The sequence below is a fragment of the Triturus cristatus genome, chromosome 7, assembly GCF_964204655.1.
Source record: "Triturus cristatus chromosome 7, aTriCri1.1, whole genome shotgun sequence".
NCBI classification, from domain to species: domain Eukaryota; kingdom Metazoa; phylum Chordata; class Amphibia; order Caudata; family Salamandridae; genus Triturus; species Triturus cristatus.
Window position 1 is genome coordinate 1,299,256,258 of NC_140590.1, and position 15,045 is coordinate 1,299,271,302.

General features: G+C 43.5%; 1 protein-coding gene across 1 annotated transcript in view; it reads left to right on the forward strand.

The window, feature by feature from the left end:
- Positions 1-15,045, forward strand: part of LOC146811938 (eukaryotic translation initiation factor 3 subunit C-like) — a 564,017-nt gene that overhangs the window by 76,034 nt on the left and 472,938 nt on the right. Inside the window, exon 3 of the mRNA XM_085618906.1 lies at positions 6,375-6,440. Within this exon, the coding sequence (XP_085475032.1) occupies positions 6,375-6,440 (66 nt within the window). The remainder of the gene's footprint in view (positions 1-6,374; positions 6,441-15,045) is intronic.

Below are 15,045 nucleotides of genomic sequence, written 5' to 3' on the forward strand. Positions count from 1 at the left end.
TTACAATACAAAATATACTTTCTCAGAATGAATTACTTTAGTTTAAGTACTTTGCAAATGGGCAATAGAATTTTAAGTACAGTAGTTACAGTTGTTGCAATTGGCAACACAATGCAACATTGTGAATTTCTAGTCAAATGCAGTTAGTTACTTTTATGGATTACTTTTCTAACCACAGGACTGGATCCTAGATTCAGTCCTTGGACATCTCCTGTAAACAGTTGAGTAAAGCGTTTTGGTTACTGTAGTGATTTTTAAGGAATATTATTGTATTTTAAAAATTGACACTTATACATTTTTTCACATAGAATCTCCAATGTTATCCTATGGCAGATAATTCACTTAGCCGGTAAGTAGTGTTATCGTTAGTTTTTCTTACTCAGTGGTGGATCCTGGATCCAGCCCTGGTGCATCTCCTGTAAACAGTTGAAAGAATGTGTTTAAGTCATACAGACGATTTTTTAGGAATATTTTTAGTTTGTGAAAATAGACAGAACGTTTTCTGCTGAAAACCACACAATGGATTTCTATGGAAGGTAATACAAGTTACTGGTAAGTACGCTTAGAATTACTTTTGAGGGTCAGTGCTGGGCTAAAAGATGCAGCACTGGGTTCTCTCCTGATAACAAGTGAGTAAATTGGAATTCGCAGTTCGGCTGATTTTAGAGGAATATTTGTACAATGGTGAAGAAAGGTGGTGGGGCCTGAGGTGACGTGTGCAAACACGCCCTGTGGCGCGTTTTAAGTTGGGGAATTAATTCCTGTTCAATCCTGCGGTCCCCTGGGAGCCAACTAGCCCACCAGGTACCTCCAGTATGCGCCAGGGAGCTGCGTTGCAGAGAGGTGTTCAGAGGCCACGCCCCTTTTTACAACACTCTGCAACGCAGCTCCGTAGCGCTTAGTGGAGGTACCTGGTGGGCTAGTTGGCCCCTTGGGGACCTCCTGGATTGAAGAGGAATGAATTCCCCAACTTAAAACGCGCCACAGGGCGTGTTTGCACACATCACCTCAGGCCCCGCCCCCTACCTTCACCACTGTGCAAACGCGCCCCATGACGCGTTTCAAGTTGGGGGGGGGATTAAGTCCCCTTGAATCCTGAAGTCCCCTGGCGGCAAACTAGCCCACCAGGTACCCCCAGTAAGCGCCACTGAGCTGCGTTGCCTCATTACACCTCTGCAACGCTGCCCCCTGGCGCATACTGGAGGTTCCTGGTGGGCTAGTTGGCCCCCAGGGACCCCCAGTATTCAAGGGGAATTAGTTGCCTCTTTGCAAACGCCCCAGGGGGTGCGTTTGCAGAGTGGTGCAAGGAGGGGTGTGGCCTCCGGCCTGATCCCTTTTTTTATTTTTTAAGAAGGGGGGCTGTGTAGCCACACTTTTTCTAATTTATTGGCCCTGGGGACTCCATCCCCCAGGGCTTGCCCCCAATGTTTTTTTATTTTTTTTAATATAAAAATCGGGAAGGGGGCCCCGAGGCCATAATTTGACCCGGGGACCCCATCCCCCGGGGCATGGGCCTTTTTAAAAAAAATAAAAATTTTTAAACATTTTTATTTTGGAGGGGGGGCTGCCTTGCCCCTCTCCTGTGGCCACTTATGGCCCCGGGGACCCCAACCCCGGGGCCATTTTTTTGTTTGAGGGGGGGTTGCGTGGCCCCCCTCCTGGGCCACTACTAGCCCTGGGGATCCCATCCCCCGGGGCTGGCCCTCTTCGTTGGGGGGGGGGTCCCCAATCCCCCCACAGTCCCAGCCGGCTCCCTGCGTCCTGTGGGAGCCGGCATTGCTTTTCCACATGGGGAGCAGCTAACATGCTGCTCCCCCTGTGGAAAAGCAATCTGCTTTCCTATTTGGAAGAGAGAGGAGGTTTCCTGCTCTCTTCCAAATAGGAAAGCAGTTTGCAATGACAGGGTGGGAGCTGCGAGGCTCCCGCCCTGTCATTGCAAACTAGTGTCCTGGGGGTGGGCACCCCGGGACACTGCAGGAGCCGGCCCTGGGGGGGGTAGTGGTCCCCAGGGCCTAGACAAGGCTCTAGGAGGGGGGCCTTGTGGCCCCCTCCCACATTTTGAAGAAGCCCCGGGGGGTGGCGGTCCCTGGGGCTGGGGGGGGCCTGAGAGCCCCCCACCCAATTTTAATAAGCCCCGGGGGGTGACGGTCCCCGGGGGCTGGGGGGCCTGAGAGCCCCCCCACATAATATTAATAAGCCCCGGAGTGTGGCTGTCCCCGGGGCAGTGTGGGGGGGATTGGGACCCCCCCACATTTTTTGGGGAAAATGCCCCTGGGATGTGGCACCCCCCGGGGCCAATTACCAAAGAAGCGCGGGAGTCCGCTTTATTGTTTTATTTTTTTTTGCGGCCGAAATTCAAGCTGGGTACGTGAATCTCTCCTTTTTTTATTTTATTTTTTAATGCTTTTTGGGCCCTGAGCAGGCCTAGGGGGTCAGGGTGTTTCTACCCTGCCCCCTTTTTGCGTTTTTCGCGTTTCTTTTGCCGATTTCTTGTGCCTCGGTTCTACTGAGGCACAAGATTGTGCCAACACTTCCTGATTTGGAGTGTTGACAGCCAATTAGAATACAGCTCGTGCACGGACCCTCCGAGGTTATAGATATATATGTACATTTAAATGTCAATTTCTCAGGAACTACTAAACGGATTTACACCATTTAAGCAAAAGGTACGAGTCTGAACTAAGGACTACCTCTTTGCCAAATTTGTTGTAATTCCGTTGAGCAGTTAGGGCTGTAGCTGCGGCTAAAGGTCCTATGGGAAATTGCATGGGGAAAATGCATTTTGGGACCCCCCTTTTTTCTCGGCCCCTGCTTGACGAATCACCGTGAAACTTTCAGATTAGGACCGGAGCTGGCCAAAAGTTTTGAAAATTTTGCAGAGATTCGTCAATCGGAGCCAAAGTTATTCCAAGTAGAATGTTTTCCTATGGAAAATGGGTCCTAACTATATCTACCTACTGGCGACCGCCAGTAAGTTTATCTATTTATATACATATACACACACAAGTCCCCCCCCCCCCGTCGGCTCCTTATCTGCTAATACGTAAGACCAGGAGCCTCAAACAGGCCAAGAAAAAGCCTGTAAACAGACAGTAACAGATGAAAAGATCGCACACCCCAGCCTCCGTTCTGGGATGACATCGCCCAATCAGGGCCTCTGGGCATGCGGATTGTCACGGGGGGGGGGGGGGGGGTGGAATATTCATTCTGTAGTAGGGGATCTGTGTATAGTCATAATCTAGTGAATAGTCCCGCCCATGTGCGGGGACCCCGGAGCAATAAAAAAAATAATCTCTTAAGGTGTCCAGCCATGCAGACCTGCATCTACACTTAAGAGAGAATTTAATTTAAAGACAGATAATGCAGCCTATACCCACAGGCTACACTGTCCAGTACTTCAACTAGGAAATTCCACCAACATCCACAAACAGCACTGCCTGCCCAGCTTTTTCCACAAGGAAAAAACCTGCCTCTACCAGCAGAAGCCTCTGGAATGATAGAGAGAAAGGAATGGACAGACGAGCCCCATAGGCTGCCATTATGTGGCTCAGAACAGGATACTGTGCCTTTAAGAAAACTTTCCAGAACTTTTCCCAGTATCCCAGAATGCACAGCAGGTCCCTTTTACTTTCAGTTCTTTTTTCCGGCTCCTGCTAGCAGGACCCTGGAGCATTGAGCTCTCCCTTTTCAAGTGTTTATTTGGAGATTTTGTCAATTTTCAAGCTTTTAGTGTTGTGGCCTTCTTTCTGGTGTTGTCATCATGCCTGGCTTGTTTGACAAGTGCCCAGAGTGCAATAGGAAGAAGGCTAAATCAGACCCACACAGGGTGTGCATAGTCTGCCTTCCCCAGTCCCATGTGCCGGAGGAGTGTGAAATATGCCACTCGTTCTCGGCCAGGACCTTCAGAGAGAGGATGAAGATCAGGCTCCAAGTCCTGGAGGACAGAAGGCAGGGATGTGTGCCATGTCGACTGTTTTGTTCTGCACCCAGACACTCAGCCTGCAAAGGCAGTGTGTGGGTGTCAGGGTACAGGGCCTCTAAGGATGGCACAATAAGTGCTGCAGCCCTTAGGGGCCTTCTCTGGTCACAGTGCCTTTGGTACCTAGGGTTCCATTTACCAGCAGCTGACCTGTGGCCAGAGATGCCAATGGGTTTTGGTTTCAATGCAGTTTTAGGGAAGGAACACAGGCCCTGGGCACCTGATTGGAAGGAGCCCAGGGCACACTCAGTCAAAGTACATCAGCAATTAATCAAAAAGTGGGGGCATGCCAAGCAAGAAAGATGGCACTTTCTCACATGCCCTCTTTTTCCTTCAGTTCCAGAGTCTGGGTCTGCTGCTTCCCTTTTTCTTTGGGCTGTCCGTCAGGCAGTTTTGGTATTTTGGGGCCTGTCGGCCTTTCGTTGCTTTGGCTCTGTGCGGTCTGGTTCCGTGCCTTCTCTGTCCTCCCTTGGTTGTTGGTTCGGGTGGTTTTCTGGCGGCCCTACGGGTCTCGGAGGTCCAGGTTTTCGGCCCTTCCGGGGTGTCTGTCCCAGGCTGGTTCTTCCACGTTCCTGCTTGTGGTTGCCTCTCTTGGGTGTTTTTTTCCACTAGTCTGTGGTTGTTGGTTTTGCCATGCTTCTTTGGCATCCCCTTCTGGTCCATTTGTTTTTTGTGAGTTTCCATAAAGTCTCTTGGTTTTGGTATGTGCTCACTTCGTTATTCATGTGGCGAGGAAGACTTAAAAGGAGGTAATGCCCCGGTTACTAACCGGTAATCTTCATTACTCCGAGTAAAGTCTTCCTCCCTGTGTTGCTATTGGCTTCATGTTTATGCTTGATCGTTCAGGCTGAAGGGTTAGGCCGGCCCGCCTCTTATAGAGGTAATGGGTGACATATTGGGAGGGGATGGAAGGCTAACTTTTTGCTTTGGAGAGTTCTGTTATTCATGTGGCGAGGAAGACTATACTCTGAGTAATGAAGTTACCGGTATTTAACCGGGACAACAACAAATCAATCCGTCCAGCATCCAAGTTTATATGTAAATACTGCCACACTACCGTAACTGACAGTTGCCTGCTGTGCAAATGAAATAGGGCAAGCTAGCTCTTTAATGTACATAACCCCACCAAACGCTTAGTACCTGGTTGCATCATATATGAGAATGCGTAATGTTTAGTAAAAAGAACATCGTACTGTGCTCACATAGTATTCAAGTTCTAACAAACTAGAACCAGTAACAAAGGAATTTCGATCTTGCACTGCATTACAAATTCATCAGTCATTTGCGACTATGTAGACTGAGAAGAAAGTCATTTGCCCCAGGGTGTTAAATTAAACTGCAAGAGTGCTGTACTAGTAAGCCCAATGTATAAATCTGATATTTTAATGTGCTCATTCATCTGTTCTTGTGAGAGCCCATCCTTTTGTCTGGTGTGTATATGCATTCTAGGCTCTGTTTTAATGGCAAAGTAAGGCACTTACCAGTGTTGGTGGTTTACTTGTTACTTTGCATAATTGTCGACCATTGAGCAATTCTATCGGCAAATATCCTCCATAACAATTGAGCGATACATTTCAGTTTTGTTTGCCATTTGTTCAACCTCACACTCCTAGTCCTGGAATGTCCTCTGTCTTTTTGCTTGGCGTAAGGTTATTGCTGTAACACTAAAGTAAAAAGCGAACAGTTAAGCTTTTAGTGTTTGAGTCTAGTTTCTCATTTGTGTTCTGACGAGGCTCTCCATTTTGTTTTGGCCTTTATGAAAGTGACATAAACCAGTTCTATACGATTCTCTTATTCTGTGTTAATAAAGTTGAACCACTTAAGCAAATGGCTGTTGGCACCCTTGTCTTGCTCCAGGTGCTGTATTGTGACATCTAGGAGAAATCACAAACCTTGCCGTGAAATGGAATTGTATGCCACGCATTGACATTAGGCATTCCAGCGTTTACATGTAAATTGTAGAATCTATTTTATGAACACTGCTCCTTCCAATATAACAATATGTGCATAACTGAATAGCTCTGGAAGACCTGCTCGGTGTTCACCATACCCATGGGGTGAGGCAAATCCCGTGTCCACCCAGCGCGTTTTAACTGTTAAGATATGCATACCAAAAAAATGCTTGTTCTAGAAATATGCCAACTGGAATAATGTAAAGGCTTGATTCTACTGTTAATAGAACACACTGGTCATGAATTAATAGGGTCCCAGATGGAGCGGGCTTCGTCTACCGAAGGGGAAATTCCAAGCACCTCTATGGGGGGTGGGGGAATCAAAGGATGAAGTGTAGGCCAATATGTTAATCCCTTTCGGTTTTTCTCCCCAGTCATTTGAACCACTTTGTTTCCTTCTTCGTTTATCTTTAACTCATAACATCTTGCATGTTTGTCCCCAGGCCTGTCCTGCTCAGCGATGATGAGGAGGATACCAAACGGGTTGTGCGCAGTGCCAAGGACAAGAGGTAAGAGCTGTGTGTATGAGGAGCTGTTTCTTGCTATTTGAAAAGAGCCCTTGTCTGAGGCCTCTTTATATGCAGCCTAAAATGTGATCTAATGCTAAATGCGAAAAACGTCCGCAAACCCACATTATACCAGCTCTGAGACTACCCCTTAAGCAAAGGAAACGTACAGAGCCCCACTACCCCATCCACAACAAACTCAGATGGGGAGATGGAGGGTGAAAATGGAGATGGAAAATGCTGGCTTTGGAAGCACCTGTGGTTGCATGTGTCTTGTTGGGAACAAATAAAATTCCGTTTCAATGAAATCAGTTTTTAAAACTTATTTTAAGTTCTAAATTGCGTATTTGATGTTTTTGGAATAAAGTAAGTTTATCGTCGCCCAAGAATTAACCCATGCTGGATACCTGATTTAGCAGGGCTGGAGTCACCTGAGGGACAGGTCCTGATTGAATTGTATAGTAGGATTTGCAACCCCTCTGGTTACTATCTCTGGTGCAGTTTAGGGATGTGCCAATTATCAGTGGGAGGGTATTGGGTATTGTTAGATGAGGAAAGTACTGTCTCTGGTAGAGTTTGGGTCTCATGAATTAGTTCCATCTATATTAGGGGTTAATTTCTCAGTAAGGATTAGCTAGCATCTCTGGTAGGATTGTGTGAAGAAATACGAGAGCCTCCAGAAAGTGTTGAAATGGTTCTTTAATAAGTTACTCTGCATACAGAAATGTCCCATCCATAACCAGTAGCTAACGGAGACAACAAAGTTCTAAAGTGAATAGGCATTCTACCTCTGCAATATTCTCAAAATACCCAGGGAAAAGGGATTCTAAATATGTACACATAATGAATCTTGTCAAACGGTACCATACATCTTCCCCCCCCCCCCCCCCCCAAAGAAAAGATTAAAGAAAAAAAAAAAAAACGCCACAAATCGACATATGCCTGAGTAGAAACCTACATACAAATAGAATCAAATGAAAGTAGTCGCACAAAGATTTAGGTGAATTCACCTTGTGTGCTTCTACTCAAGGACATTTTCTTTTTATCTGAGCACCTTACCAAAGAGCCATGAGTTTACAAATCGGGATCTATCACTGTGCTTCGTTTCAGGTTCCGGATGTGGTTATTATCCAGTCTAACAGCGTTCTGAAATAACTTTGCAACTTTAAAAGTTGGTGAAAACTTAGGTACCCCATGTTTTTGTGGGTATTTTACCTTCACACAGTCACCCACACACACTTTAATTTTTGAAGTTGCATGCCTCATATCAAAATTACTCAACATTTTTTAAGCATTGTGCATCTATCCACGACTCATCCTTAGAGTCATTACTTTGAAGATTATCCCTCATCCTTGTTTGGAACATGTGTTGAGCCTCCTGCTTTTGAAAAAGTCAAGACACTTTCCCCGTGACTGAGTGAGGCGTAAGTCGGTATAACTTAAGCTTCTCAAATTTCAGCTTTCCAATCCTTGCACTGGGATTTAGCGATTTGGATGTATACTTTCAAAACTCTAGTGAATATCTCTACCATGTTGTTGGTTCCTGGATGATGGAGAGAGCAACGTTTGTGCTTAATCTATCTCTTCTGTCAGAAATCCTCCTTCTCCTTTGAGACAAGCTGGACGCTGTTGTCTGTTAACATGCATTCAAGTATCCCCTCCCTGCTAAAAATGACATCTTTGGTCTCAATGTTTGTGTTATCTGGATCTCTGGCCACCTTGAAAACATGTCAATCGAAACAAGGACATATGATTGGCCAGTTCTGCAGGTGACTAGCCCTAAAATGTCTAGTGCCACCTCTTGCCAAACCCGTTTGAGGTTTTCTCGTCACCCTGGTCTTGCACACTTGCACTCTCGCGTTGCACTCCATGCAATCTCTCACCACACGCTCTGCCTTGAGGTCTGTACCAGGCCACCAGAAGTGTAAACTTTTTCTCTACTTGGTTTTCAAGATGCCTTGGTGGCCCTGATGGAATTAACTGAATTATTCTTGTTCTGACCGACACAGGGGGAGTGAGTTTCATGCCTCTACAAAGCAAGCCCCGCTTACTGACATATCTATGTTCCAATACATGCGAACGTCTTCGATTGCACCATTCAGCCCACTTCAGACGTCATTTTGCACACACCACATATCTTGTCATCAGATTCAATCAAGTTCCTCCATTCCCTGCCGGTCTTTGGGCAGACATTCCTTTGTCTCTGTCCTATCTCCCCCCCCCATCCTTCCCCCTTACCCTTCTATGCTCCTTTTTTATCTTCTTCCATTCTCTTGTTACTGCTTTTCTAACAAATGATGTAACTTGAATGTTATGTACTTCGTAATTTTGTGGAAACTTATGTAAAGCGCTCTGATACCTTCGGGTCTAGCCAGCGCTATATAAAACTCATTAAATAAACTGACCACCCTTCAGTGTCCTCACAGGGAGGACCTGGCCTGGCAGTTCAGACTGGACTGTTCCCATTGGGCACTTTAACAAAGCTTTTGGAGCACACACACACACACACTTATAAAGTTCCATTACAGTTATTAGAGATTAAGTCCACAGAATTCAGATGGGCTCTTATTTTTCTCTTCTTTAATTTCAATAAACTCCAATCCCATGTGCCAACGCGTTTCGCCGTGGTAGGGATAACCTATGGCTTCCTCAGGGCTGGAAATGATACAAATTATGCATTTTACAGTCCATCCTATTCCATCTCAATTAAACACCATTGAGCCCATTTAAAAAAAAAATTTTTTTTACAACCTTGTGCTCAGGACTATCCAAATTTACACTCCGTGCATTCAGTTATTTCATAGACAAAATTCAATAATTTTGTACTGTTTCTTATTCAAACAAATGCTTTACTCCTAAATACATAGAATTTAGAGCCACATGTAACAAATTCCTTCATATCTAACAGTTCACTTATTGTTAACATCCAGTTAATAGTGAAATGGTGATCTAACATGTTATGCCCCTAGATTCCATCGAGTGTTATAGTTGTATAACCCACATGAGTAATGAGTAACACGTCAAATGACGTCGGTACCTTAAAATTCCTCAATGTATTTCTATTGGATCAGAGCAAAACAGAAACTTCTATTATTACTGAGCATAAGAGGCAAGAGTTAATCAATGCAACTGATTAAGTAGTAAACTTTAAGACCAATTATAGCTCCTACCTTCTTCATGATATTAGTCCATCATATATTCCAAGAGTTATTGTCCTTATTCTCGTAATATGAATATGCCTAAGACCTAAATAATCAATTAACGTATCGTTTAGAATTGTATATACAGCGTTCCATTAGCCCAGAAGAATGCCCCTCAGACTACCAAATATCAAATCCTTACCTACCAAGGTTAGAAATTCCCACAATATTTAGTTCCAAATGCTCTAATGTGGTATTCTTCACCGGAAAGTAGCCATATTCTCATAGCGAATATATATCCAAAAAATCTGAAATGTCAATATCGTATATCATTCTTTCAGAAATTGCCCTCACCATAAGGCTTAGAGCGGTGTTCTATGTAGTTAAACTTAAGATTAAGTATTATGGCGCATCCCTACGGTGCTATTTTTCACAAGATTGCCCCATGACACGCCAGAACGTCATGCGTTTTCTTCCCGTCTCCTGGCGGGGAAAGTATATAATAGTCGAAGCGTCAAGCTACTGTGACAATATTACATTAGTACGTTTGTTTAAGCTAGTAATAGCGTAATATTAGGATAACTCTTATCCTCTTACCTCTTCAAAACCGAAGTCTCCACACCCGAGTGCAGGCGAGAGTCCGCCGTCTTCCGTGTTGACGCTGAAATAACCTCTATACAACACCGAAGAAGGACTCAACTAGCCAGAGTTTCTGTCAGCGCCATCTTGACATAGTGTCTACTTACATCAACAGCAGTCTTAGGACAATTCCCTTGTAATATTATGTTTCTTCATAATTAAATCTTATTTAGCATTATAAATGAATAATTATTCTATAAAGCGTCAGTTTTAGTAAATTACGATAAATTATTATATTCTGTTTGTCAATGCTCATGCGAACGATTATTTTTGGCTCAGTCTATTTGTTAGTAATTGGTCACTTTAAAACTGAATAGTGTCGTTACTATAAAGCGACTAGAATCGCGCTTATGCTTATATCATTATTAATATCCAATGCTCATGGAAACAATGATTAGGCAACCCTTACAATAGAAGAGTCGCAACTAAAAGTAACCATACAATAATATGCCAATTGTGTCTTTTTTGGAACTCAACAGAAAATGAGTCTCTCAGCCACAAGAGGCTGCATGTAGTATATAGATATTAGCTCCCCTATTAAAATTCTATTTTTTTGAAGTTCTGGTCAAAAAAAAAAATGCATGTCTTAACCAATAATCCTGAACCGGTATTCAATCAATGACATGTACCAACAAAAGATCTGTTTCACGATCAACAAACTATAAATACTAATAAATTATTCTTAATCAGCCTCATTTAGTCTCCCACGAAGTATTGTAGCTCCTGATCAAAATTTAAGCCATCTTCTTCGGCTCTTAAGCGCATGATCCACTTTGCCTCGTGCCTCCGCAACATGAGCTCCGTTTCCACCCCGTGGGTCAATTTTAATCTGTTCAATTCCAAAGATTTTAAAGCTTTTCCTATCATCCTGAGTAGTACGATTGTGCACATGCTCTGCAATAGGATATCGTATATCATTCTGTTGTATAGCCCTAAAGTGTTCGCTCATACGTTCTTTTAGCATTCTAATTGTACTGCCCACATACATTTTAGTACCGGTACATTCAATTAAGTAGATGACATATTTAGTACTACATGTAATATTGGTAAGTATATCATATACCTTCCCATTTGGAATCTGGAATTGCTTAGTCTTGTCTTTAGCATATCTGCACATCCCACAGTGCCCACACTTAAAAAAAACCTTTAGAATGTTGATCTAACCATGTCTGATTGTTTCCTCTGTGGGTAACTGGGGCTTAGTATTGAACCCAGAGTTTTACCTCTACGGAATGTAGTTTGAGGATGCACACCTATGTGATTCTCTAAAGTTTTATCTAATCTTAATACATGCCAATGTTTGTTCATGCTTCTCCACAGTACATTCCCAATCGGTGTGTAATCAGTAATCATCCTGATGTGTTGTACAGTATGTGTATCTTTTTTTGAGGATTTTAAAGTGGATATGCGTTTCATTTTCAATGCCCTCTCCTTTGCCAATAATACATCGCGTTTACAGTATCCTCTTTGGAGGAATCTTATTTCTATATCATTTATGCATTTTACAAATTGTAAATCCTCACTACAGTTTCTCCTTGCCCTAATCATTTCCCCATAAGGGATTGCTTTCATTTGGTGCCTTGGGTGAGCACTTTTTGCATGCAAAATCTCATTGCATGAAGTTGGTTTACGATACATTTTACTTTGAACACAATTATCCTTTACATATAATTCAACATCCAGAAATATTACTTTCATGGTACTATGATTCGTGGTGAATCAGATGTTCATGTCATTATTATTAAGGTAATCCTAAAATTCATACAACAATATTTCTGTTCCTGTCCATATCATGAGGCAATCATCAATGAACCTTCCCCAATATAGGATGTGTTCATTCCAGCGACGAGCCCCTGGCCCCCAAACAATTAGCTCTTCTAGCCATCCCATAAATATATTGGCATACGCTGGTGAAAATTTGGAGCCCATGGCTACACCCTGGATCTGCCTAAACCACTCCCCTTTAAATAGAAAGAAATTGTTGGACAAAATTATTTGTCATTGCCAGTAACATTTGTGTATGTTGCCATTGGTTTGCTGGCCTTTTACATAAAAAGTGGTTAAGTGCCTTTAAACCCAATTCATTCTTAATACTCGTATACAACGAGACCACATCAAGGGTTACCAGTATCATCCCTGAGTCCCAATTGATATCCCCCAATATGTTCAGGACATGACGTGTGTCCTTTATATACGAAGGTAGATTAATCATTATCGGTTGCAAAAATACATCCACAAACTGTGAAAGATGTTCCGTTGGTCCCCCAATGCCTGACACAATTGGCCTCCCTGGTGGAAAAGGGAGACCTTTATGGATTTTTGGCAACATATACAAGCACGGGTATCTCGGACGATTGACTTTCAAAAATATAGATTCATCATCATCCAAGATTTAAATATCCATTAATCATATTTGTCAAAAGATACATAGGGTTATAGCCAGGGCTATATAAAACTCATTAAATAAATAAACTGACCACCCTTCAGTGTCCTCACAGGGAGGACCTGGCCTGGCAGTTCGGACTGGACTGTTCCCATTGGGCACATGGTCAAGACTGATTTGCATATAGCTGGGTCCAAACTGGAATGGCATGGTGAACAAAAAAACGATGGATTTAGGCCCAAATCTCTGTACTGGGGTGACTGTATGACATTGTTCTGCATTCTGTCCATCAATAGTTCTTTCTGCATTTGTCACCCCGAGTGGGACGGGTATGCTCAGAGGTGAGTCCCGTGCTCTCAATGCCACTGGAATCAAGCTATCCTGGCTGACTAGGGGTGAAACCCCGAAACAGGTCCTAGGATGCTTGTTTCCAGTCCAGGGAGGACCTGGCCTGGCAGTTCGGGCTGGACTGTTCCCATTGGGCACAGGGTCAAGACTGATTTGCATATAGCTGGGTTCAAACTGGAACGGCTTGGTGAGCAAAAAAACAATGGATTTAGGCCCAGATCTCTGTACTGGGGTGAATGCATGACATTGTTCTGCATTCTGTCCAATAGTTCTTTTTGCATTTCTCACAGACTTTACTGTCATCAGCCTCCCATAGCTCCTCCAAGTCCTTTATCTCAATATCAGGCTGATCAGCAACAAGGCAAAAAAGGCAATAGTTAACCCTATTTTCAGGACCAGTATGTACTCTTGTAAGGCCACCACCCACCTACAAATTCTAAATTAAATGGAATCCAGGCTCTTCTTACAAAATGCACCCTTCAAGGGCTTGTAGTCTAACAACCTACGAAGGAACTTCCCCGAGGAAATTTCTTTAACTTTTTGATGTACCAAAAAATATACAAGACATCCTTCTCGTTAAGCGAATACCGGATTTCAGGTCCTACCAGAGTCCTAGACAAAAACATGATCGTCTCAACCGTATTGATTTTCACCTATTTAAGAAGCGTACCTAACCCTTTGAAACTCGCATCAGTAATCAAAATGGAGAGTGCAGAAGTATCAGAACTTTGTAACGAGGGTGCACGCTCGAGCATTCTTTATCGCAACAAACTCAGCTTCACAATGAAGAGACCACCAAAATGCAGCCCTCTTCAGCAAACCCCCTACGAAAACATGCGGCTGGCGAACCTATGCATAAATGTATTGTAATATTCGGCCATGCCTAAAAAGGCGACCAAATCGTCTCTGGATCCCGACACAGGGAGATTCTCAGTAGTTTTGATGAGTTGTTTCTGAGGTTTGATGCCAGCTTTGATAAACTTGTGTCGCAGATATTCCATTTCAGTAAGTTTTTAAACTTGCACTTACTCTCAATGTAAGACCCTGATCACCAAATCTCTCTAGAACAGATCTCAATCCTGTCCTGATAAATCTTAACCCCTGGAATTCCTCCCAAGACATCCTTCATCGCACGCTGAAACACTAAGGCAGCAGAATCTAAGCGTTGTGAACTTGAATAGCCCAAACGGGTTTATAAAAGCTGTTACATCAGTGGACTAGTCATCAAGCCAGATCTGGTGATACTCTGGCTTGAGGTCTATTGTGGAAAAAACAGCACCTTCCAATTGTGCCAACATTTCAGCAATGTTTGGCAGCGGATACTTATCCGCAACAACTGCCGGGTTCAGTGCTCTAAGATCCACATAAAGCCTCACCTCTCCTGAAGCTTTGCATGAAAGAATAACAGGAGCGAGCCACTCTGTCGCCTCAGTCTCCACAATAATACCTTTGTCCTTAATTTTCTTCAGCTCTGTGCACATGGGCTCCCACAAGGACAATGACTGGCCACGCACCTTGCACTTTACCTGAGTTGCACCTTCTTTAAGCTTGACTTTGTGGGTATAACGTGAGACACCCTACCCTCTTACTAAACACCTCTTTAAACTCTCAACGTAAGTCAGGAAACTCACAAGCACTTCTGTTGGAACCACAAGAGATAACATCCACTCTCTCCTCTGCAAGAGAGGGTTGTTCCGTGCAGGTTTCCTAGAGAATTACAAAGATCAAATATTGGAGAATGGACCACTTGTAACCACGTTACCGGGGTTCTTAGTTCTCGGTGCTTTTCATAAAAACCCTCCTAAACGCACGTAGATGGTGAAGCGGTATATCTTGATTCTCTGCGTTAACGTGACGTTAATGCATATTCATAGGGTTTTGTTTTCTGGTATGCTAACCTCCACCTGGAGGTAACCACTGGATTCACAGTAGTGTCCAGAGAAAATATTGAATTAAGTGCTCACAGTGAAGTGGGTTAAAATTCTTTGAACATCCCTATTATACGTAGTTATTTATTGAAAAGGAGGGGGGGTGTTAAAGAAATTTAAAAATGATAGATTTGCATTTATAGATCATGTTACTGGGTCTTATGCACTAA